We start from the raw sequence: 24,925 nt of genomic DNA on the forward strand, positions 1-24,925 counted from the left end.
GTTTGGCAAGTCAAAGAGTTGCTAGAAAAACCTGGCTTTTCAAATCTTTTGAATTTTTTTGAGTTTCTGAATCAAATTATAATTTAATAACCAGACCTTAGGAAAACATTCTGACATACCAGTTAAATATTTCAGCCTTTTAATTAAGATTTTTTTGTATGTTTCACTTGTGACACTAACATCTCAAGCTAACGTCAAAATAATGAAAACTTCTCTTTTCAGTAAATATCAGAACTGCTCCAAAATGCAGCCGACGGAATCAGAAAGAAACAAAAAAGCAGCAACGACACAAATCAAGCAACATCTGCTGCGCCGGTTTTTAAATATCCTCTTAAAGTTTCTTCTGATTGTTGCACCATAAAACATAAAACTATCGGATGAGCAAAACTGCAAACATTCAATCAAACTCACCAGTTGGGAAAAAACCTTTTCTGTCTCGGAGCTGAGCCTGTTTTCAAAATGGCCGCCGGTTCTTCTTCCTTTTTTCATGGCGGTTGGAAAGCAGTGTTTTGATGCGCATCGCCGCCATCTACCGGACTGGAGTGGTGCATGTATGCCGGTTCTTCTATAAAAGTTATTTTACGAAGAAAGTTTGTCCTCAAAATTTTTGTTTCCTGCACGAACAACAAATGTCTGTTTGAATACAAGACGACACAAAAACCCTGAATTAATGTTTTAGTTTTTTTACAATAACTATTTATCTTGTCATTAGGTTGGAAATCGCTTTTTTACAACATCCTCTAAAAATAATGACTCCGTCCTTTTTTTAAAAAAAAAAGTTTGAGTTTAATCTAAAAACTTCTTAGTTCCTTTAGCAAATTTTTAATGACTCCATTTTTCTTTAATTTAAAACCTAAAAATAGAAATACAATTGTGATTCTTTAACATAAATGACCAACTTGTCTAAATATAGCTAACAAAAGATTATAAGTTGACTTTTTTTGAAAGATCATTGAACATTTGTGGCTGTAAACAAGTTTTATTTAGATAGACTGACGGTGAAAAAGGCTGTTTGGATTGTTAAGGTTGGAAAGTTTTGTCCATTTTTCTTTGCAAAATCATAAACTAAGTCAGATTGGATGGAGGCAGACCTAATGAAGACACTAAGTTATGAAGAAAAATTAAGGTATTAAAACAATTTGTTATGTGTTAATTTATATTTTTCCACAATTCGTGGGAAATAACTGTATTTCCCATCAATACAATTGAGGCTAATTTTTACTATGTGATCAAAAGTCATAAAATGATACAGTCTGTGCTCTTTTCAGAGATAACTCAAAACCATTTCTAAAGTGAAATAACAGTAACTTTTTTTTTATTGATCGTCTGAATGCCTCTCAGCGCTACCATTTCTCAGCATTAAATAGGAAGTGGTTCCTCTGGGCTTTCCACCCCCTAATCTGGAGACTTCTGGGACCAGCAGGAAACTTCCAGAGGAAAAACAAAAGCTGAGTCACTCGCTTTATTCCTTTGGGACTACTTAAAGTTATTTTCAGCTATAAATTTCCTCAAACTGCAGGAACCTGCTGTTGAATCCCTGAGGGACTGTGGAAAAGTGTTTGATGCTATTTCAACTATGATGGGCTTTTACAGCAGATTTTCAAGTATGACTTGTCATAAATGACTGGATGGGATGTGATTTAAATTTAAGAGCACTCAGAATGGGAATGTATGTATGTATCCATTTATTGACCTGAATACTTCAGACTGTTTGTGACACTGTGAATAAAAGGTATTTACCTGTTTACAGTTGTCTCCTGATTATGCGTGTCGCCACATCTAAATGTTTCAGACAACCTGAATCACTTTACTAATAACTTTCAGTTTACTAATAGGGTTTCCAAACACACCATCTATCAGATTTAGGTCAAAATTTAGACCATTTTGTTTATTTTTGCCATTTAGATGAAGATTTGTGCTTTGGATCGTTGCCCTGCTGCATAACAGAAGGTGTAAATAACCCGAAATACTTTTATTTATTTGCTTCCATATTATTTTGGTGCTTAACGCCTTAATTTAGCATTAGATATGATTAACATCCTGTTTGAGTTTGATGCTTTTATTTTGAAGGGGAAACTTCCGGCTTAACGGTTAGTGCAAATGAAGCTTAACGGCAATGAAAGTACGGATTAAACGTGAAGAAAAGGGAACAAGGTGTTAAAAGTACGTGTTTAAAATATTATGTGTGACTAAAACTGAACATTTGCTTATTTACATGCCAAAGCTGAAGTTATTCAAACGTTAACAGTCGGATGTTGGCTTTCGCTGTTCTTGTACAATGTAAGCCAAAACAAAAAAACAAAAGAAAAAACCCAACAGGAAGTCATAATGTTGAGTTTTAGTGTCATAATGACGAGAACAATTAAAGTAATAATTATGAGATTCGAAAACTATTTTGAGATAGTCTCGTAGGCTTTGTCTCATAATGACTTTGTATCTCGTAATTTTGGCTTTGACAGAGAAAATCACGACATATTTTCTCTCTTTTACTCTCGAAAACTACTTCCGGTTGAGCTTTTTATTTTTTCTTTCAATGCGGAAATGGGCTTCTGTGGCGTTTACGTCCCCAGTTTTTTGGTGAAATTGAGGTTTTACATAATATGTAACACGATGCACGATGTTTCTACTGCTTCTAAAAACAGCCCAAGCACTTAAAAAAAAGTCAATAAGTTAATGTTTTTTAGTGTCTGGAAAATGAGCCCTTTCAAAAACCTTCGGAATGTACCATTACCTAGCAACCCAAGTGAAGCCCAGCCAGTTACCTAGCAACACAAGCCTATCTCCTGCACGTTTGGTCACTGTATGCGCTGTACAACGGCTGCTGGAATAGACAAGCCTTTAGCTGTTGACTTACCACCCAGAAACCACTTGCTGTGCAGGAGGCTCCACTTTTGATTATCAAAGATGTACAGTTGGATAACTGCGCTTTTGACATTACAGTAACAAAAAAACAACACACAAACGGGAGAAATCTGTACGTTTTCACACCAATGTGTCTGGCTCAAATTAAGCACCTTTAAATGTTTGAGTCCAACTTGTTTTCTTCAGCAGTCTCCAGGTTTGACATTGACCACTGCTCTTCTTGAAGCTTTAGCCCGTAGCGCAGTGCTGATAAACAGGATCTGCTGCTGAAAATGAACTGAATCCATCAACCCACTATTACCTGAGGTTAACTGCTGAAGCATTACCCACCAGGGTCCCTTTTCTCTTTTGATCAATTCTCTCCATACAGACCTCCACACACCCCTCCGGGCAGAACGCCATCACCGCCGAGGACTTAGTCACCCTTTAACGCACACTCACGCAAACAGAGAGTAAAGAAATGAAATGTCAGACCTAAAGGACAAAACAAAACCAAACAGGAAGCAGTTGCGGTTACAAAACAGTCGCCAGCCTGCGCTTTTATTTTCCGCCGGTCAGAAGGTGTTGCCGTCCTGAATCTGTGTGTTTGTGTTCACCCGCCTCCCCTTTCAATAAGAGCTTGTCATAACGGGGCAGATAAAGTGCTGATATGGCTGTGGCCGACACCTCAGAGGGAAGGATACAGATGGAGGGAGCGAGAAAGCAGCAGGAACTGGATGGATGAATAGACGGTTAGACGAATGGATGGACCAGAGTGTGTGTATATATACACAATTTGGCATGGCAACTTTAGATGAACCTATAATTTGTCAGAGAGCGAGTGGGTATGAAAGAAAGGGCAATATGGATGGGAAGTGGTGGATTTGCTGGCAGCAGTCTCTTAGTCAGCAGCGGCGCCACGAAACTTGATGAAAAATGCTGCTGTGACAGTGTGTGTGTGTGTGTGTGTGTGTGTGTGTATGAGAGAGTGTGTGTTCTTCGACAAACTGCCACAGATTGAATCCTGAACAGAGAGACAAGTCTGACACCTAGAGGGAGGTTTCATTTTGTGTTTCAGTGATTTGTCCTCAAAACTGCATTTGCTAATCAAGTTTGTCCCGAGAAAATTAGAGTCAGTGGGTAAAAAAAGAAGCTGGTTTCCCCCAAGTGGCAATCTGCATCAGAGTCATAATAAAAAACAACAACCTAGTCTGAGGAGAAAAACAACAAAAAAGCCATTGAATTCTGAGAAAAATAGGTCAGAAATCTGAAAATAAAGGTTTAGGGTCTGAGAATCAACTCCAAAATTTAAAATTCAAGTCTGAATTCTAAGATTTAAGTCAAAAATTTTAAATTTTTCCAAATTCTGGGGAAGAAAGAGGCCAAAATTCTGAGAAAAAAAAAGTTTGAATTCTGAGATCCAAGTATGAAATCTAAGATTCAAGTCAGTACTCTATCGTGTTTTTTCCCAGTAACCCTTAATCCTCTTTCATGTCATTTCTGAGGAAAGAATTCTCAAACTTTGTAAAACGTGATTTTAATTCCCAAATATCTAATATCTCTGTAATTGCTTTCTTTAACATGCCCTGAAAAAGTTTCATAATTTGTCACATTCCATACATTTCCATTTTTATTTGGGTTTTATGTGGTAGATCGCCACAAAGCAGCAGATAGTTGGGATGTGGAAGTAAAAAAACTTTGTAGAAACTCCTTTTGCGTCTCTTATGGTATGCCTGTACCAGACTCTCGCATTCAGAAACAGAATTTAATTTTGCTTTGCAAATTAGGCTCATACACAAACTGAGAGCATCAATTTTAATAAAGCAAAAAAAGAAAAAGATCCGTCTCTTTTGGAGTAAAGTGCAGCCACCAGCTCAGAGCTTGCGTAGTTCTGGCAGCAGGAACAAGAAATGCATCTGTAAACACAAAAAAGACAAAATTCCCAGGAATCCTGCTAGACTCAAAATTAGCTCAAACCAATTCCCACATCCAGATTTAATCAGTAAACTGTCAGATTTTATTGTAAGCACTTAAAACTTCCCTTATTAACGTCTCTGCCGCCGTATGCAAATAAAATCCTTGTCCTGTTTCAAGGAGCTCTGACTCCTAAGATCTGCAGCGACTTAATCCCCCAAACAGCCGGAGATATACGTGAACATGAGCTTTAACAGGAGCGGTAACGCCGCTCAGAGCGAGTCATGTTTGGACTGAAACCGATGCCTGCGAGAAGGTCCCAGACATGTTCATTAAGATAATAAGAGCTGCTTAAACCAGCCTCACCAAAACCGCACTTCACAATGTCGCCAACAGTCAGCATGAAGACAGAAAACCACCGGAGGAGCTTGAAGATGATTAAGCCAAGATTTAATCATGATCAAACACAGGCTTCATGTTTTAATCAGTTACGATCAAAGAGGCTTTCTGAACCACAAGAGAGCGGCGGATCAAACAGGCCGAGCGTTTCGCAGCGACGGAGTCACATTAGTGACGATCAAACAATCCTCACCACACAACCCAGTTAGTGTAAAATTAAAGACACACTGAGGACTGTCTCTTTATTTAAAACACTTTATTACAAGCTGTTCAGCTCATCAGCCTCAGAGTTTAACACAGTTAATGCAACATCGAACACACACAGGATAAAACTTAAACAAAAACACACAAATATGGCAGATCTGAACTTTGGCTGTTCATGTATAGATTATATTTTGCAGCTTTGCTGACTGAGTTCACTTCCTGCAGGGTTTTCAGGTGAAGATCGATGAAAACAAGAACAGAAAACAACAAAACTCTTATCTAGTTTTAAAGCTGGAGCAATTCTGGACATTCTTTCCTTCCTGCTTATTTAAAGTTCAGAAAAACATTTTATTTGCTTCCATTAACAATCAAATAGGAAATATTTAGCTTCCAGAAATACTTTTCAACTGAATAAATGCAACCAAAAGGTAACAGATTAATTTAGAAAATATATTCTTCCCGGCAAATATGTAAAAAAACAAAAAACTACAACAGCAAATTAGGGCCGTTCTAGATAGAAGAAAGGAGTCAATTTCAGGTGAAAACTCAGAAAATCTGAGTTTAGTGTCAGAAATTAGAAAAACTTGGACATTTCTGAAAAGTTGAAAATGTGTTAGAAAAAAGATCTGAAATTTTGAGATTAATCTCAGAAATCTTCTAGAATAACGTAAACATTTCTGACATTCAAAAGCCAAAAATTTTGAAACAAACTAATTTTGAAATTCATAAATTTCCAAGTTCTTTTTCCAGAAAATGTGTAAGAATAATCTCAAAATTTCTGAGTTTATTTCTAGAAAGATTTTGACTTCTTAGACTTTTTTAATAATAATAAAAATATTTTCTGGCAAATTTTGAACTTTTCCAGCGCAGATTATTTCTAGATAATTTCTGAGATTAGTCTAAAAATTTCTGAGTTTTTCTGGCAGAAATTTCTACTTTTCTTCCATCTACAATGACCCTAAAGTCATCGTGAAAAAGAAAGAAAGAAAAAAAGCAAAACAAAAAACAAAGCACCCAGATCTTTCAAATTATTGCAAAATTGACAGGACAAGTATTAGGACTGATTTCCTTCAATATAATAAAAATAATAATGCAATTTCTCATATTTTTCAGGTTCTGTTTATAGTTCAGCATAAACGGTGATATTTAAGGTATTTTCCTTTCACTGTTTGTTGGATGAATCAAAAGTTGGTTTTTGGAAACAAAAACAAACCAGACCAACTAATTTTGGGAACTTCAGATTTAGATCCCCACAAGTTTTAAACTTGAACTTTACATCATTTATGACTTTGCAATAATTTCTCTATGAATTGATAAAGTTTTAAAAGCACCTCCGCTTTGTTACATTTGCTTTGCATTCATGTAGTGTTTTATCACAAGCCGCTTTACGTAAACAAAGCTCCAGCATTACTTCTTTAAACACCATATTTTATACTGTCACATGCAGTTTCATATCTAACTAATTCAGACTGAAAATTCTGCAGCATTCCAACTCAAATGCCATATTTACTGCTTCAGAAAATGCAGTAATTACCCAGTAACCACTTAATATCATGCCATGCAGAAGCTCTGTCTGCACCGATGAAGGTTCACTCACCTCAGCATCCTAAGCCCTTAAAGCAGCTGACATGGGAGAGAAGTTGGACTTATTTTCTTAGGATCTTGGGAGGACAATGACTGTTCATGGATATTTGAACATTTATCCCAAGATGGTTAACGGATTATTAAATATGCGGCACAAAAATGTTCCACATTTATCTTACAAAGTATGAGGCTTTAAACTCCTGCAGCAGAAATCTGAACAAATTGTTATAACTGGTGAGTTTTGCCTTGTTTTGCCTCAAAGGTAAAATATTTAACCAGCCAACAAAGCAGTTCAGATTATTTTGAGAAATAACTGAATCTGATGTTTTATGAGGCATTCAACGAATAAGTAACCTCCAAGATAATTAACATTAATACAGAAAAATGTTTTAAAAAATCAAGTTTGATTCTAGTTTAATAATAGCGCCCTGCTTTAGTGACATTTTTATAAATTTCACCGTAAATGTTCATGTTTTCTCCCCGTTTCCACCCTGTAGCAAAACAAAATAGTCCTACAACTCAAAACCAAGTACGAAAAATGAATCCTAACAAACAAAAAACTGAAACAAACATCTTTGGTGAGGTTCATGTAACATTTGGCGAACGTTGAACCTGACATTAATTTTGTAGCAACATCTCCACTGTGCAAACAAACATGGCTGAATTTCTGTCACTCTGGGAAAAGGCCTCAAAGTGGATGGGAAATCAGACTCAGTTTGAATAAAAATACAGTTTTGTTCTGTTTTTTAAATATAGAAAACTCTACTTTATTAAAGTGTGAGAGTAAATAAGGCTGACAAAAGTTAAATTAATACAGCTCTGGTCAGATATGCAGTCGTAGGCATGAATGTTGGATTTTTGAGTTACTTAAACAGCTTTATTTTTTAATCAGGGTGGAACAACAACATAACCAATTGAAACGAACAAGAAAAATGACCTGAAACACAAGAAAACCAGTTTAAAATTGGATAAATTTGGCTGGGAAACCTCGATCTAAATCAAAGCGTATGAACTATCCTCAGACCAACGGGAGTTTCCCCACTCTGACAGAATTAAAATTTAACCAAGTCAAATGAAGAAAGCTTCAAACAAACCTGTCTGAGTTAGAGGAAATAAATCATAAATCTGGAGTTATGGAGCCAAATTATACTAAAAATCACTGTTTTTAATAGTTTTGTTGTTCCACCCTAAAAGGTTAAATGATGACTGTCTGCAAACTTCTGAATGAAGCTGTTCAATAATAGACAAAGTAAATCTGTCAGAGGTAAAGGTCCACACCACACTGCATTAGTAGGTCCATAAGTGGCTCCAAATGACAACTAAAAGCCACTCAGAGGGTGAGAGCGTTTGTATAAAAAGCATAAGGAAGAATAGAAACTGAGTGAATTCAGACGATCTCTGTTGAACCTTTTCAGACCTCGTTAATCCGCCGTTAATGCGGGTTTATAAAAAGCATCTTTGAAAGCCTGGAAAACACGAGAAGAGAAAAACAAACCAGCTGCAGTCGCGTTCTGATGCGACTCTTTTGTTCCGGCGCCAGGAAAGCGGCTGGCCCGGCCCGTTCAACCGGCCAATCGGGTCGCTTCGTTCAGAGGAGCGAACCCGCCGCTTTGCACCGATCGTCTGCTTCGATGGACGGCGTCTCCGGATTAGAGTCGAGCAGCGAGCGGCTTCTGAGTCGGCAGCTTTCCTCCTACAAAATAAAATAAATCTCCATGAAAATTTTATTCTTAAATTTAAGCAATTTAAGAATTACTTAAAATTCTTGATGAGAAATAAAAAAATCTTGTTTCCCACCCAGAGTGTCTTCCAGGGAGTTCACCATGACCGTGTTGACCTTCAGAGTTCCCTCATCTGCTCCTCTGGAGGAAACAAAAAGCAACGCCTCCAGTTATTCTCACTACGGCCCAAAACTCAAGACGCAAAGACTTTTAGATGAATGACGAGTGAAATGACTGATTTAAAGGTGAACTTTATTAGGAAAGGTCCACAAAACCTTACAAAACATGTTCATTACATATTTTGCACAAAATAATTTTTAGATAAGGCTTTAATCTGCTCTGTTCTGCTTATTTTGAGTTCCTTTCAGATTGAGCTGCTTTAGGGTGCCGTCACTTTAATGCAAATGAGCTTCTGCTGGCCACGCCCCCAACTCACTATTAATGAATAATTACATCATTTGTTCCGTTTTCGTATTTTCTCTTTATGAAGTGAAGCGTTTCTATAATTTGGTAAAAATGCATCATTTTTCAAGGCAGTGTGTTTCACACAATACAAAGGAGCCAATATCTTATCAGTAATAATAATAAAAAATTAAATAAATGAATAATAATTATAATAAAAATACATAAACAATTATGGTGAAAATGAATAAAATTAAATAATTAAGTATAATAAAATATAACAAAAATAAGACTAATAATAAAAAGTATAAATATAAATAAAAAACAATAAAAAGAAATGTGTATTATTTTGCACAATAAAATATCCTTATCTATAGTAATAATAAAATAAAATGAATAAATATTAATAATAAAATAAAAATTATAATAAAAATAAATAGAAAAAAACATAGTAAAAAATTTAATAAAAATTAAGTATAACATAACATAATAAAAAATAAAGTAAATACATACATATAAACATTTAAAATAAAACATATATAATTAATAATACAAATTAATAAAAAATTCAATAATATAATTAAGTATAGTAACATAAATATTAATTTAAATAATAATAATGTTAAAATAATCTAAAATCCTTTTTTTGGTCCAATGTACAGTAACAATACCAGTTTCCCAGTTTGTTCTTATGATCATAAGTCAGCTGCACCAGTCCTTTTAAAAACTTTTATTATAAGTTATTTAACCAAGAACTGACTAAACACTGTAAACCCCGAAATTGAACCGTCGGGTATTTAGTTTATCCAAAAACACCAACGAGGAAGAATAAAAGCCAACTTACCCTCTGAGTTTCTGCACGGCTCCGAGTCTCAGTAAAGCTGCCAGAGCGTTTTTCTGGAGGTCCGACGACAAAACCTCGACATATTTTAACCCTCCTGGATGATGCAGACATACAAAAATAAATAAATAACATTTTTACGTTGCTAGAAATAACGTAAATAAAAAACGTTTTAGAAAAACCTGTTAGAAGGTGTTTGATGAAGAACTTCCGGACACCAGGAACAAACTGTTTCTCAGTCAGACTCTCCGCCGCCTCCTCACAGAGGAACCTGCACACCATCTGGGAGAAATAATGAAAAAATCAAATAAAAACAACCCGACTATTAAAACCGTTTTCACACATCAGCTCAAACTGCGCCGGCTTCCTGATGCAGCATCACTCAGCAGGACACCAACTGTGCAACAAGCTTTTTCACTACTGGGAAAACTCCAGAGTGGAGGGAGAGCCGAGTGTGAAAGGACAGAACATGATGTGAAAGAAACCTCAGGAGGGACTGGAGACAAACTTCCTGTCTCCAGTATGAACTGGTTTTACTGGTGGACGAAGCTCCATGCTACTGCAGGAGCAGAGACACTGAAAATCAAACTATTATTAAACTGAACGCGTGAAATTCTGATGTTTTAATGGATGGAAATGGTTGGAGACTGATGTCCCATCAACAGTGCCCTCTAGTGGACGGAGAGGAAGGAAGGAAAAAGAGAGGAAAGGGAAGGAATGAATGACTGAAAGAAGAAAGGACAGAAAGGAATGGAAGGAAGAACAAGTATGAAGAAAGGATGATGGAAAGAAAAGATGGAAGAATAGGAATGAACAATAGTAAGGAAGGATAGAATGAAAGAAAGGATGGATCAGAATAAGGATAGGAAAGAAAGAAGGAATAAAGGAACAAGCGAAAGAAAGGAAGAAATAATAGTAAGAAAGGAGTGAAAACAGTTTTGAAAGAAAGAAAGGAAGGAAGGATAAAAAGGAATAAAGGAAGGATGAATAGGAGGACAGGATTGGAAGGAAGGAAGGATTAGATCATGTTTGGATAAATATTTGAAAAACAAAAATAAAAAAAGAGAGATGGAATCACACCATAAATATTGATATATGGGTCATCAAACAGTAATAATAATCCCTGATCCCAGCTAAGCTCACCTGATATCCCTGCACAAACGGATCCAGAATGCTGGTGAGGAACGCCAGCGTCCGGTGGCCCCTGTCTGTGACCAGCACCTCCTGCTGGTGAACCTGGAGAACTGCGCTTTTCACCAGCAGGTAGCAAGCTTCTTCAAAGTCCTGGGAATCAGGCAGACATAAACAACAGTAAATACAAAAACATTTAAAACGTCTGGTCGGTGAAACGTTCGCTGGGTTTCAGATCTCCTCACCTGAACTTCGGCTCCGGGACGAAGGATGAACTCGTTAGAAAACATGTTCCTCAAGAAGCTGAAGGCGTTGAAGATCTCCTCTGGAAAACAGAACAGAAATAAAGAACAGGCTTCGAACATTTATTGAAAGAATAAAATATGTAAGGATCTATGCTAATAGCTAGTAGCTACTAGCCAGCAGTAGTACCAACTTCTATTAGCTAGTAGCTAGTAGTACTAACTGCTAGTGGCTAGAAGCTACTAGTAGCTAGTGTCTAGTAGCACTAACTGATAATAGCTAGTAGCTACTAGTCAGTAGTAGTACCAACTTCTATTAGCCAGTAGCACTAACTGCTAGTGGCTAGAAGCTACTAACGACTAGTGGTTAGAAGCTACTAGTAGCAAGGAGCTAGTAGCTAGTAGTACTAACTGCTGGTGGCTAGCAGCTAGATGCTACTATTAGCTAGCAGCGGCAAAAGGCTGAGAGCAGAAGAAGAGTCATCCTCACGTTTCCTGCTGCCGGCGACAGAGTGGATGGCGGAGGCCAGCAGCGCGGCCCGGATGAAGACGTGCAGCACCTGGTTCCTGTAGGAGGCGCAGGAGAGCACCACCACTGCCTTGCTCAAGAGCTCTTCCTCCGGCGTCATCGCAGGCGGAGGAAACCCTGATCAGAAAAAAACACTTCTGTTTGATTTTATGACTTTCCATCAGAGCTTTGAACCTGAAAAAGTCTCCATGAAATAAAGTGAAACCTGGCTCCAAGTTCAGCTGCACTCTCCCCTCAGAGACCCTCACCAGGCTGCGATGGAGGGAAAGGCTGGAGGAAACGACTCTGGAGGGAGGAATGTGGTCTGGAGAGGAAGAGGAGCAGAAACGATCTCATTAAACTGCATCAGCTGTACTACCTTAAAAAACAACAACAAGAAACTGAAAGAAAAACTGAAGTTTTAGGTGCCAGTTGAAAAGAATGTAGCCTCCTAAGAAAAATAACTGTGTTAACATTTTGCAGAAGAAAGAATTATTAAAAGCAAAATGCTGTGCCTTGCTAAAGCATTCAAACCCTTTCTTTGGATTTTACTAAGACTTCACAAACCAACACAAAAGAGTTCAGAATTATAAATTGAAAGTTAGATACCAGAGCTTTTACTGTTTCTGACAAAAAATTACGATTTTACAAAATGTGTATTTGTACATTAGTCATTGTAGATAGAAAAAGATTAAATTTCTACAAAAAACTCAGAAAGTTTGAGACTAATTTCAGAAAATTTCTAGAATTTCTTATTCTGAGTTTCAAAAGTTGAAAATGTTCAAAGTTTGAAACTCAGACATTTCTCCAAACTTCTAGCAAGTTTTTGACTACTCAATTTTTCTAGGAGCTATTAGATTAATCTCAACATTTCTGAGTTTTTTGCCAGAAAGTTACTCTTTGTTTTAAAAAAAAAAACATCTAGAGTATCCATACTAAGCTGTTGTGAAAACAGTTTAGATGTTATGATAAAAAATGTATTGGTTCATTTTTTATTATTATTTTTACTTTTTTATCATCTTCCCTCCAACTCTCTGGGGCCCCGTTAGCCTGCCATGGCGGCCCCCTCAATGCCCTCGACCCCCACTTTGAGAAACACTGCTCTGTATAATCTATTTTTTCTGCACCTCCAGTAAAAATGTCTATTTCTCTGACTGCTTGTTATTTTTAATCTTTTCTCTTGTACAGCATCTTTTATAAATAAAATGTTTTATTATTAATATTATTGTTATTGTTGCTGTGTTGCCTTAGTAACTGGACCGGTACCGTACCGGGCCAGTGAAGGAAGGCTCCAAACTGGCGGGACAGATCCCGGAGCCAGACGGCTTGTTCAGTCAGGTCTTCCACCAGTACTCCCAGTTTGTTCCCAGCAGCCTGGTTCTGGAGCAGCAGGGCGGCCAGAAGGACCCAGGGCTTCAGAACCATGTTCTCCTCCTGGGACCGGACCAGCCTGAAGGCCGAGTCGTTCACAAAGTCCTGGATTCCCTCTGAGGGCTTCCTGGGGATGTGCCTGAAAAAACCCCCACAAACAAACAGCTGAGTCAGGTTTACCTGAAGGTGATCAATAACCAAAGATATTCTCAGTATTGATCGGTGATTATTACTGAATATAATGTCAGAACATGGAGTTCGTTAAAGTTCAAAGATAAACTTTAAACAAAGTTTAAATATGAGTTGTGTAAAAACAAGAAAGAAAAAAGAGGGAGGAATGAAAGGCACGTAGGAAGAAAGGAAGGAAATAAAAAATGAAAGAAGGAAGGAAGGAAGGAAGGAAGGAAGGAAGGAAGGAAGGAAGGAAGGAAGGAAGGAAGGAAGGAAGGAAGGAAGGAAGGAAGGAAGGAAGGAAGGAAGGAAGGAAGGAAGGAAGGAAGGAAGGAAAAATGAAAGTAAGGAGGGAAGGAGACGGAAGAAAGAAAGGAATAAAATAAATAAAGAAAGAATGAAGTAACAAAGGAAAGAAGCAAAGGAAGAAGGAAAGCAAGAAGGTAGGAATGAAGGATAAAAAGAAAGGAATGACAAGTTAAAATGATGGATGAAAGGAAGAATGGAAGAAAAAACAAAAGGAAAGGAGGAAGGATGAAAAGAAAGAAAGTCACAAAGTAGGAAAGAAGGAAGGATAAAAAGGGAGAAAAGAAGGTAAAATGACTGAACAAATGAACGAATGAAACAAATGAATGAATGAATGCTGGTACCGCGGTGTCAGGTTGAACTGGGAGCGGTCCACTCTGCCCTCAGCCAGACTCCTGGCAGAAACCGGCTGGCCGAAGTAGACGTGGATGCTGCCGTAGTTTTCACTCAGGATCTTCCTGGCTTTAAACAAACCCTGCAGGAAGCAAACAGAGGAGCTTCAGTTCTAGAGAAACACATTCAGATCCAGAAAAACTGGAAAAGAGTCCAGTCCAGAGAGACATGTCATACAAAACTCACATTTTATATGTTCTTATACTTCAATGCTTCTAAAAACAATCCAAGCACTTTAAAAAGACACCTAGCAATGTTTTGGCAATAAGTTTATGTTTTTATGGTGTCTGGAAAATGAGCCGTTTCAAAAACCTCCTGAATAACAGATTAACAAACACACTTGCCCAAAAGTGTGTTTTGGATAATGATACAATATTATTAGCTTTTATATATATATTTTTTTTTTTCAAATGTTATTTCTAGTTAGTTTTTTTCTACACTGTACTTTTTGTTATGTCCACTTGCTGCTTAAATTTCCCGCTTGTGGAACTGATAGAGTTTTTTTAAGTCACATTCTACGGGCATTGCACCGTTACCTAGCAACCTCAGCCAGCCCAGGGCCGTTACCTAGCAACCTCAGCCAGCCCAGGGCCGTTACCTAGCAACACAAGCTGAGTTCCGGCACTTTTGGTCTGCCGTTTTTAAAATTTTAGACCGTTTATAATGGTAAATTTTACTTTTTTCTGACATCTCCCAAGACAAACTTATGAAAAAGAACTGACTATCTCAATATCTAAGAATGGTTTTGTACCAAAAGACAATTTATGAACATGTTTTGTATAGGCCAGAGACCTATCTGAACCTGTTCAAGGAAGCATAATAGGTTACTTTTAGAAGTAACTTTAAGCAGTGATCCAGCACTGATGAGGTTTGGTGTTCAGGACTCACAGAAGTGGACTCTTTGGGCTTCGGGACGCCCAGCAGCTCTCTGGCGTAGAGCGCCTCCTCCAGGATCCGCTCGTAGCTGATGCTGACCGGCACCAGGCTGATGTCGAACACTTCCCCCTTCAGGAAGGGATCCATCACGATGTTCAGCAGACCTGCAACCCGACAAAATCATCTCACCTGGACTCGTACTCTTTACCCCACACATAAACTCAACCACGTTTCAAGGTACGTTTTCAAACATTTCCAGCACCACGTTGGAGATAAATATAATATGAAACAGATTGTTTCAATTCACAATTATCTGATATAATTTACTACTGTTATTAATAATATCTTGTGATCTTATTTTACATTCCACAGCAGGGACAAAAAAACTAAAATATAGATTACAAAACAGACATAAGAGTTTTATTAACCTCCTGCAGAATAATTTACCTAACTTTGGAGTCAGGGATTTGGCTGTTCTGCTTCTTGTGCCCTCCAGAAAAAACTCAACAGGTGCAAAGCCATTCTGGAATTAGAAAAACAGTTTAGGAAAAGCTTAAAATGCAGTAAAAGTTTAACAAAGATTTCCTGAGTGTGTGTGAAGCCTTTTCACCTTCAGCATGATCTTGACGTACTCGGAGAAAACAGTCCAGTAAAGTTTGTCTCCACCAAACGATCTCCGAATAAAGAAAGCTCCGGACATTCGCAGCATCTCCCCGACGATCTTCATTCCCATGAAGTCTGCAGAGAAACTCTAGAAAGTTGGAGCTGGACGATTCGGCTGACAAATTTATCATGATACAAGCATTTTTTATCAGTCGACACCGACTGAAAGGAAATATGGACTCACCCATGCCAGCAGCAATGACTGGTAGAGCTAAATCATAGGTGTAGAGGATGTAGGACATGAGGAGAAAGTCCATGTAGCTGCGGTGACTCGGGAGAAGAACCACCGGCTGTTCCTGGATGGTCTGTTGCAGCTGAGAACAGATCAAAGTTAGCCATGTTTCCTCATTCTGCGTCTCCCTGATGGGTCTACTCACTCTCTGGATGCCCTCCTCGTTTACACAGATGCTCCTGAACAGAGTTTTAAAGATTTTACTGAGCGTGAAAGCAAAGAAGCGGATTGTGCTAAGCTGCAAGCGGTGAGCCATCTCCTCCAAGATGGCCTCCGCCTCCGACTGGATCTCATCTGTGGCCGTGCCCGTCTCCTTGGAAACCTAAAAGAGAAATCACAAAATCACAAAAATCTGAGAAACGCATTCCTTGTTAGTTCAAAGACAATATCTGCCGCCATGACATCTTTTAGCTTGGAAACAACAATGCCTCCATATTGAACGTAATAGAGGGCACATCCACACACACATGAAATGTGGAGTAATGCTGTGATTCTGGATATTATTGTTGCAATCCTGACTTCACCTGATTGATGACATAAAGCAGCTGGTCAGACTGCAGCACCATGGTTTTGAGTTGGCTGGCTGTGCAAGGAGTCAGTCCTTTATAGAGAGCGGGAGTGTAACACCTGAGGGCATATCTCAGGTCGCTGGTGTTCCTCCTCTCCTCCAGGATGTCCTCAAAGTCATCTCTCTTCTTCAGCATCGGATCTCTATGCTGTTAAAATAATGAAAAACTCAATTACTTGGCATGAAAATACCTAAAGATTTGTATTCCCTAAACATAACATTTAGATCCTACTAACTGAGCATGCTCAAACGATTAATCAAATTAATCATTATTCAAATAATCGTTAACTAAGTGAGTGATCGATTAATCAATAACTGGAATATAATATGCACTCAAAAAAGGCCATTTGCTGAACAAAATAGCATAGCACTAATTAATCTAAAACTGTATAAAATACATATAAATATTGCCCTAAGAATGAAAACACCTTATCTGTAAGTATGTTTTACTGAAAACTCCTCTGGTGGCATTCAAATTCTCCAAAGGAATGCTGTTATTGCATTTTAGGCAATAAAATCTTTATTTATTTTATTTTTAAAAATGAATTAAATAATTTGTTTATTTGCATTTTGTAATTTATTTCTTATATAAAAAGACAAAAGTCATTAAAAAGAAAAGTCTGCAGTATATGTAGTGGTGATTAATCAATTAATTGATTACTCGTCACCGATTGTTAAAATAATTGTAAATTGCAACCCTCGCTAATATTTACAGCTAATATAAAAGCCTACCGCTAGAAATTATGCTACTTTTTTAAAGTACATTTTGCTTTGGATCACAACTTTTCAAACTGCTTCATAGTACATTAAGATAAATTAATTTTATGTTATAAAAATGTTGTAAACGTTCTTAATTTCAAAGTTTAAGTACACAATCCTGGTCAAATCTGAATTTTTATAAAACTGGTTTTCACTTGTGAATTCAGCATAAATTTGTTAGCATTAAATCGATTAAAGATAATTAAATCGACTAAGGTGCTAAAAATACAAATGAATAGAAAACACAAATAAAGATACGAATACATGGATGTTTTCGTCGAAATTAGCAACAACAGACACTGGGAACACGGGCGTTGCTCGTTTAATAACATTATCTAAAGCATAATATCAGTTTTTAAATTCCGAGTAAATAAAACCCTCACAGCTCCGTGTTTCTCTCAGTCAAACCTATAAAGCAGCAATGTAAAGGTAAAAATGCAATAATTCACCGTTTGAATGAAATATCAGGTGTTCAGAAACAGAGGGCACAGCTAGCTCAACAAGCTGACAAGCACAACACGCATACCGAATAAACCGCTTTGGACGCCATTTTGTGTTACGAACCAACCGGCTGCATTCAATAGAAATGTTTTCGGGTTAATATGTTGTTATCTTGTCTTTCTGTTTAACACTTTTGACACTAATAGCAGCTGCAGAGCTTCACATGGGCGTGAGCATAGTGGAAAATGACGTTTCAGGGGCATCTTTTCACTTCCGGACTTCTTCACCTACGGTAGCTGGAAAGGACCACTCCGCTCCGCTAGTGTGTTCCGCGTTGTGGTATCACGTGTGTTGTTATTCATAAAACAAGTTAGCCACACATTTTGTGTTGTTTTCTTTTAACTTTCTTGAGTTCACCATCTGAAAATGAGTTCAGAGTTAGATGAGGACTGTTTGTTTCTGGAGCGGGTTCTGGATTCACTTTATGAGTTTGGTAAGCTTTATAAGCTAATGCTAGCTCTGTTAGCTGACTTTAGCTCTCCTGTTTTATGACACAACAGTAACGGAAAGATCAGGAATCTTTCGTTTTTATCTCATTTTGTATTTTAACTTGACCAAATGTCAAACTAGCTGAAACCGACTGATGAAGTAATAACTTAATAATAATTTAATTTGTAAAGCGCTTTCATTCAAAGGGATGAACAGACAAAATTAAACATTGCAGATTAAAAACAATAAAACACCAAGAAGGCAATAAAACCAGTATAGAGTGAACAAGTGGGTCTTTAATTTACCTTTCAGATCATTCACATAAGTATTTTTTTTTATTATTCACCTTCATTAAAAACTTATTGTTTTATTTACCAAAAAAAGCTCAATTTAATGAGGGATAAGAGTTACAAAGAACAGTACTTACACATTCAATTTACAAATATATCCAGTTATTAAAGTACAAACCTCTTGTTAGTATTCAACGTTTGTAATACTATAAACAGTGAAAACTACGCAATTTAAAAAAAAAGAAACTTAAACATTAATTGTAGACATTCATAAAGTCTTCCACCGCTTTTTGTTGAGGGTCTTGTTTCCTGTTTTAGAGTGTTTATGTCTGTTAGTTATTTCTCGTGTGGAAATGTTTTATTTTGTTTGTTTTGCTTCTTTTAATATCACGTGAGTTGCATAATGAGGCTTTTTTGACAAAGGATGAAATTTCATGTTTACACCTTCATGGATTGTGCTGATGTTGATGAATGTCCTAATAAAATAAATTAAATTATGTTTTCAATAAATGAAGAAATAGTGTGTTAATATCTTCTGGGGCTTTAGTTAGATCTGTTTCATGTTCATTGTTTTGATTTTTGTTTCAGGATCAGAAACAAAAAAGAAGCTCAAAACCCAAAAGAAGAAAAAACGAAAACAATGTGAAGAAGAAGAAGAAGAAAAACTTCATGCAGTGAAGAAAACCTGCAGCGACGATGAAGGCAGCAGAAATGCTGAGATTCAGCAACCAAACATCGAACTGAAAGGTTAAAATTCATCATTTATTACTAAAAAGGGCTTAAATTTGTTTATCTTAAATTATGTCCTGAATGTATAGAGCTAAATTAGAGCCATACATTGTTCAAAAGAGAAAAAAAATTTAACTGAAAAATTTTGAAACTGAGAAAAATGTTTTGAAACTGAAAAAAAAAATTCTAAACCACTTTTCAGATTCAAGGTCTTTTTTTTTGTTTCAGAATAAATTTTCAGTTAAATTTTTTTTTTTTTTTTTACTTTTGAACAAACTTTATGGCCCCAATTTATCTCCATATGAATGAGCTGGAGTTTGGTGTTAAATTTACACCATAGCTGACTTCAAAGGGCTAAACTGAAATCTTTAATTGATCAGAAACCCTGTAGTTATCTTCACATTCCTTATTAGTGTCTGTAGGTTATTTTTCTGATTATTTTTTATTTAATTCATCAGATTCAAATGTCCAGCTGCAGAACAAAGTGGAGGTTGTCACATTTCAGGATCCCAGGAAGAAAATCAAAACCAAACCGTCTCCAGTCTCAACCAGGATCCCAGTTAAATCACCACAGGTTGGTCTAAATAAAATGTTTACCTAAGATTTATCTTGTTTTGATTAAGTGATGTGGTTTAACTAAAACAATATTTTTTTTAATGCTACAAACTTCTGACTAGGTGTGTTTCTTACAATGAAAACTTTATTTTGTTACTGAATGAACTCCATACAACCTCCTATTTCCCTGTTTCTCTGGTCATCTCTTATTTCCATCACTTTTCTTCTTCTCTTGTCTTCATCGCCTTCGGGCGCCGCGCTCGTCACGCCCAGGACTCTCGGCAAGCAGAGCAGGAACAAATCAACCAGGAAGAACAGCTCAGTTTGGAAAAGGTGACGTTATTTAATTAGATTTTACTGGGATCTCGACTGCGTTTATTTTCGGCTGTGTGTTGGGACCATTGTAGATAGAAAAAAAAGAAGAGGGACTGAATTTCTACCAAAAAACCAAGAAATGTTGATATTGATCTCCAGCATTTTCTAAAAAAAAAAAAAAAAAAAGAACTTGGACATTTCTGAGTTTGTCAAAAATTAGCAAGAAAACTCAAATTTCTAGAAAAAAAAACAAGGACATTTCTGAGCAAAAAATAAATAAATACATAAAAAACTAGACATTTCTGACTTTGAAAAATTGAAAGTTTGCTAGAACAAACCTCAGAAATTGGAAGATGTAAGAGCCAGTTAATGGGGAATTCATATAGAATAATAATTTAGATTAAAAATGTATAAATATGCTTAATTTAATTTTAAGAAATTCATGATGAGTATATTTTCTGGAATGTACAACTTAGTTAATAGAAAGGGATACTTTTATTGTGAAAAGTAATTTTGGCTTCCACTACGTAATGCATAACATTAACATTGCCCGTATGCACGTTTGAGGTCAGATTGCAGTTGGATACGGTGGAAGCAACACAATTTTTTGACCGATCTGTACCGAGCCTTTCATTTCTTTTGTAAGTGAACTTTTGGAGTTCTTTAAGTAAACATCATAAAAGAAGACTTGGTTTCAGTCGAGTGATTCAAATATTTGTTGTTAGACAAACTGCAAAGGTGGTACAACGAACTTTTGGGACGCAGAGTGCCACTACAGAAGATAATCTCAGAATCTTCCTAGAAAAGCCAAGGAAATTTCTCAGCTCCAGAAGTCGATAATTTGCCCCCAAAAACTCAGAAATTTTCTAGAAAAAAATTTGGAAATTTCTAACTTCAAAAAATTTCTAGAAAGAAACTTGTACAAGGCTTTCTAAGGCCATTGTAGATAGAAAAAAAGGAGTACATTTACACCAAAAAACTCAGAAATTTTAAGATTCATCTCTAAAATCTTCTAACAAAAAAGAAAATTTCTGAGCTCCAAAAGTAAAAAGAAATTGCAAGAAAAAAAATCTGAAAATTTGAGATTAATCTAAGAAATTTCCTAGAAAAACTTGAACATTTGATTTTTGAAACTCAGAAAATTTCCAAAAGTTGAAAGTTTTTTACTTTTGAAATTGTGATATTTTCAAGTTCTTTTCTTGCAAATATCAGAGATTCATCTAAAATGTTCAGTTTTTTTTATAGTAACTTTTCAAGCTAAAAAATGTCCTTGTTTTTCAAGAAAATTTCTGAGATTAAAATTTTCTGAGTCTTTCTAGGAAATTTACTCCTCCTTTTTCTTTTGTGTAAAATGGCCGTAACACAATGTCATATTTTTGTCATGTGCGGATTGCTGCATTTCATATTTATCATTTTAAACTCTGTGACGTCTTCCTGGTCGGTCTCAGGCTCGGCTGGAGGTCCATCGGTTTGGAATAACGGGCTACAGGAAGGAGCAGCAGCGCGTTTTTGAGCAGGACAGAGCCATAATGCTGGGAGCCAGGGTAAGACGTTTATGGCCATTTACAGATTTATTGTTTCCTATTTTTTTCAGATAATCCTAAAAAATTGTTACACAAACATGACATAAGACAATGCAATAAAAGCAATTAAAGATAATTTATTTTACTATGAGGGAAAAACTATTCAAACCAATCTGACCCTGTGTGAAAAGCTACATCATTACCTAACAGCTAAGTTTAACTTCATTCACTGTATCCATGGGACTTTTAAACAGAGCCTGTCTGTCAGCAGGAAGTAGGCAAAACAAACACACTTTCCACAAACAGAGAAAATATGGAACAACGGTCATCTCAGAAATGTCAGTCTTTTCTAGAAAATGTTTTAAATTAATCTCAACATTTCTGAGGTTGAAAAGTTATAAATCTGCTTGGGAAAAAATCTAATTGTGAAATAATCACTGAAATTTTCTGGAAAAAACTGGAAAGTTCAGAGTTTCAAAAGACAAAAATCTTTTACTTTTGAAACTCAGAAATTTCAACGTTTTTTTTCCAAATAATAAGAAATTTCAGTTTTATTTAGAATATTTCTGAGATTAATCTAAAACATTTTTGGCAAAATTTTATTCCTCTTTTTTTAATCTACAATGGCCTTAATGTGCATAATATCTGAAACATTCTGAGACAAAAAATCTGTAACGAGGCAAATACCATTTCACAATATTGCATATTACCAGCCAACATCTTGATTCACAGCTTTAATTCCTTCCTAATTTTGTGAATGAAGCCTCCAAAGAAGGAGTACGTGAACTACAAGGTGCTGCAGGAACAAATCAAAGACAAGAAGCAGAAACAAAGCGAGGCGCTTCAGCCGGTAAGGCCTGCTAGAGTAATAATATTTCATAACAATCAAATTCTGCATGTTGTAACATATCTACTTTATAGGACAAGAAGAAAAAGAAGAAGAGTAATCAAAGGTGAGTGAGACCATTTGGTCACAGCTGGTTGATGCAGATGGAGGCAAAAATATTACAAACAAATTATAATGGAAAATGTCTGATGCAATAGAAAGTATTGATCTTTTTATAACCATACTTTTTTACATTCTCTTTGGTTTTGTAGTAAATACAGAAACATCTATTGAGTGACTTTAACTCAAAAGTACCAAAATCTGCTTTTAATGAATATATTAAACATGGTTAAATGCACAAAAATGTGACCCAAATCCTGTTTTTATATCTGACTTCCCCACAAAAAATGTGCAAAATAAATGTCTTTATTTTAATAAGTCAAATGTACAAGATCCTATTTTATTATTGGGGCTATAATAATTTAAACAAGCATTATAACAAAATGTCTGACTACTTTATTTATTGTATAATTAGTTTATTGCTGAACAGGTAAAATTTGATTTTAAATGGTTTTAGATTTTTTTTTTTGGCCCGCAAGTGATTGACTTTAAAATTTTGGCCAATGTGACAAGAACTTTGGACACCGCTGCTTTAAATCCTTTTCACAGCAGTTTCAAATGTTTTCATTGGACTGATGCAGACTATTCAGTAGACGTTCAGTTGTCTTCTTGCGTATTTTCCCTCAGAGACAAAAAGAAACAACCAGCCTCTGGTTCTGGTTCTGGTCAGGTGGGTCAGTTCAAGAACGGCATGCTGATCCTCAGTTCAAAGGAGATCCAGAAAATCAAAGGCAAAAGATGAAAGCAAAAGGTAAGAAGATTGTTTCAGGGTGTTTTTGCATCTTGGTCATCCAGAACATGACAATCTTAAATGGGGCATATTATGCAGAATTAACATTTTTGCATGTTTTTGTTCTTCCATTTGGGTCTCAGCTGTTTCTACAAACAACCCAAGAGCTTAAAAAACAATCTATCTGGTTTTTGGCAATAAGTTCATGTTTTTAGGTGTCTGGAGAAGCAGCCGTTTCAAAAACCTCTCCAATGTAGCGTCACAAATCAGCAGGCAATGACCCTTCACCCCAGCAGAACTCAGCCCGTAACCTAGCAACCCCAGTAAAGTTCCGCCTGTAACCTAGTAACCCAAGGTGGTTAGCTCAAAATACGCAGAACTGATCAGACTAAAATCTTTTTTTTTTAAAGAATGATTTTGTGCAAAAAATGTAATGAACATGTTTTTGCCCACATACCCATTCTAATCTGTTTTAGGACGTATAATAAGTCACCTTCAGGTGAATAAGTAGAAGCTTACCGGACGTCTTTGATGCTAGGAACTTCCCTTTTTAGTGTAACCCACAGATCTTGAACTTTCAAGTCCTCTTAGAAACAAAATAAGTTGAAGGTAATTTTTTTATGTTTAAAATTTCTGCTTTCAGGTGGGATTAATCCAATGGAGCAGGACGGAAATGGCAGCAGACTGGAGGAGGGAGTTAGTCAGTGAAACAATCCAGACTTCCTGATAAGACACTGACCTGTAGCAGCAGCTGGACTGATTCAAGAGTCAGACATCTTGAGCAGGGAATCGTGGCCAGACCTAAACATGCCAACACAAAGAGACTTGGGCATATTAATGTCAGACCCCACTTTATTTATTTCCCTTCTTATAAAGTACCCAAAAAGGAGACAAAGCTGTTTCTTTTATTTTTCATGTTTAGGTTTGAAAAATTATGGAGTTGACTCTTGTGTTTTCATCATTTACAAACAATGTAGTCGTACAAAACATTTACATTGGCAGCAGGGGACAACTAGAGGACAAAATTGAGGTAATAAAAAAGAAAAAGTTATGCATTTTCTTTGATGAATAAATATATATACACAACAAGAGACAGCAGAAGCAAAAGCAGTTTTTCTAACTCAAGCCTGAATTTACAAAGCTCGTCTCCAGCCTCACCAGGCTTCAGAAGTAAAGACTTGATGTTGAAGGGACGATGTGAAAGTTGATGATAATGAAAAAACACAGTTGGTCGGGTTGTTTGTTCTGGTTGAGGTCACAGTTACTTTTCTCAAAGCTGCTTCTTGGTTTGATTTTTGAATTTCAAAATGAGGAGCATGAGAGACGAAGATTCAAGCTAAAACCTGGATGGATTAATATTAAAGTTAATTACCATCAGTAATTAACAAATCTATGTTATCAGCCGCAATATGACACGTTTGGTCAGTGATCAAATTTAAACATAAGTGTGACGGCATATTAGGGCCATTGTACATTGAAAAAAAGTACATTTCCAACAACAACAAAAAAATCAAATTTTTGATATGAGTCTTTTCCAGAAAGAAAATTCTGTGAATTGAAAAGTCTAAACTTTTCAGAAAAACTCAGAAAGTATTGAGGAAAAAAACTTGAAATATTTGCTAGAAAAACCCCCCTCAAATTTTGAGATTGATCTCAGAAGCTTTAAAGAAGAAACAGGGTCATTTCTGAGTTTCAACGGTCAAAACTTTGCTAGAAAAATCTTTTTTTAATTTCTGAGAAAAATCATAGAAATTTCTGAGCTTAAATTAACAAATTTGCAA

General features: G+C 36.3%; 2 protein-coding genes across 5 annotated transcripts; one reads left to right on the plus strand and one right to left on the minus strand.

The window, feature by feature from the left end:
• Positions 1–5,395: 5,395 nt before the first annotated feature.
• gnpat (glyceronephosphate O-acyltransferase) lies at positions 5,396–17,818 on the minus strand. Of its 4 annotated transcripts, XM_005803441.2 has the most exons (17): positions 17,653–17,818; positions 16,324–16,515; positions 15,945–16,121; positions 15,752–15,881; positions 15,515–15,642; positions 15,352–15,427; positions 14,917–15,068; positions 13,980–14,110; positions 13,059–13,297; positions 12,014–12,112; positions 11,770–11,925; positions 11,283–11,362; positions 11,050–11,190; positions 10,089–10,188; positions 9,910–10,003; positions 8,740–8,804; positions 5,396–8,635 (listed from the first exon to the last, which is right to left on the minus strand). In XM_005803441.2, exons 1-17 carry the CDS (start codon positions 17,674–17,676, stop codon positions 8,592–8,594), a joined length of 2,028 nt encoding a protein of 675 aa, XP_005803498.1. In that variant the 5' UTR covers positions 17,677–17,818; the 3' UTR covers positions 5,396–8,591. The 4 variants fall into 4 exon arrangements, 3 of the variants coding, with proteins under 3 accessions (XP_005803498.1, XP_023203797.1, XP_023203798.1); XM_023348029.1 differs by having other exon boundaries at positions 15,752–16,121; XM_023348030.1 differs by lacking the exons at positions 5,396–8,635; positions 8,740–8,804; positions 9,910–10,003; positions 10,089–10,188; positions 11,050–11,190 and having other exon boundaries at positions 11,284–11,362; positions 11,692–11,925; positions 15,752–16,121.
• A 55-nt stretch (positions 17,819–17,873) lies between these two features.
• c15h1orf131 (chromosome 15 C1orf131 homolog) lies at positions 17,874–24,779 on the plus strand. Its single transcript, XM_023347355.1, has 9 exons — positions 17,874–18,060; positions 18,935–19,093; positions 19,534–19,649; positions 19,904–19,963; positions 21,394–21,489; positions 22,232–22,318; positions 22,390–22,421; positions 23,042–23,165; positions 23,788–24,779. The coding sequence occupies exons 1-8, from the start codon at positions 17,994–17,996 to the stop codon at positions 23,154–23,156; spliced, it is 732 nt and encodes a 243-aa protein (XP_023203123.1). The 5' UTR covers positions 17,874–17,993; the 3' UTR covers positions 23,157–23,165; positions 23,788–24,779.
• The last annotated feature ends 146 nt before the right edge of the window (positions 24,780–24,925 follow it).

This window comes from Xiphophorus maculatus, chromosome 15 (assembly GCF_002775205.1).
Source record: "Xiphophorus maculatus strain JP 163 A chromosome 15, X_maculatus-5.0-male, whole genome shotgun sequence".
NCBI classification, from domain to species: domain Eukaryota; kingdom Metazoa; phylum Chordata; class Actinopteri; order Cyprinodontiformes; family Poeciliidae; genus Xiphophorus; species Xiphophorus maculatus.

Coding starts and splice junctions, on each gene's coding strand:
- gnpat (XM_023348029.1), bottom strand. CDS start 17,676: ATGGCGTCCAAAGCGGTTTATTCG. Junction 15,069..15,351: donor ATCCCTGACTCCAAAGTTAG/GTAAATTATTCT, acceptor GTCGGGTTGCAG/GTCTGCTGAACATCGTGATG. Junction 10,004..10,088: donor CATCAAACACCTTCTAACAG/GTTTTTCTAAAA, acceptor TGCATCATCCAG/GAGGGTTAAAATATGTCGAG.
- c15h1orf131 (XM_023347355.1), top strand. CDS start 17,994: ATGAGTTCAGAGTTAGATGAGGACTGTTTGTTTCTGGAGCGGGTTCTG. Junction 19,964..21,393: donor AACAGCTCAGTTTGGAAAAG/GTGACGTTATTT, acceptor GGTCGGTCTCAG/GCTCGGCTGGAGGTCCATCG. Junction 22,319..22,389: donor AAAGCGAGGCGCTTCAGCCG/GTAAGGCCTGCT, acceptor TCTACTTTATAG/GACAAGAAGAAAAAGAAGAA.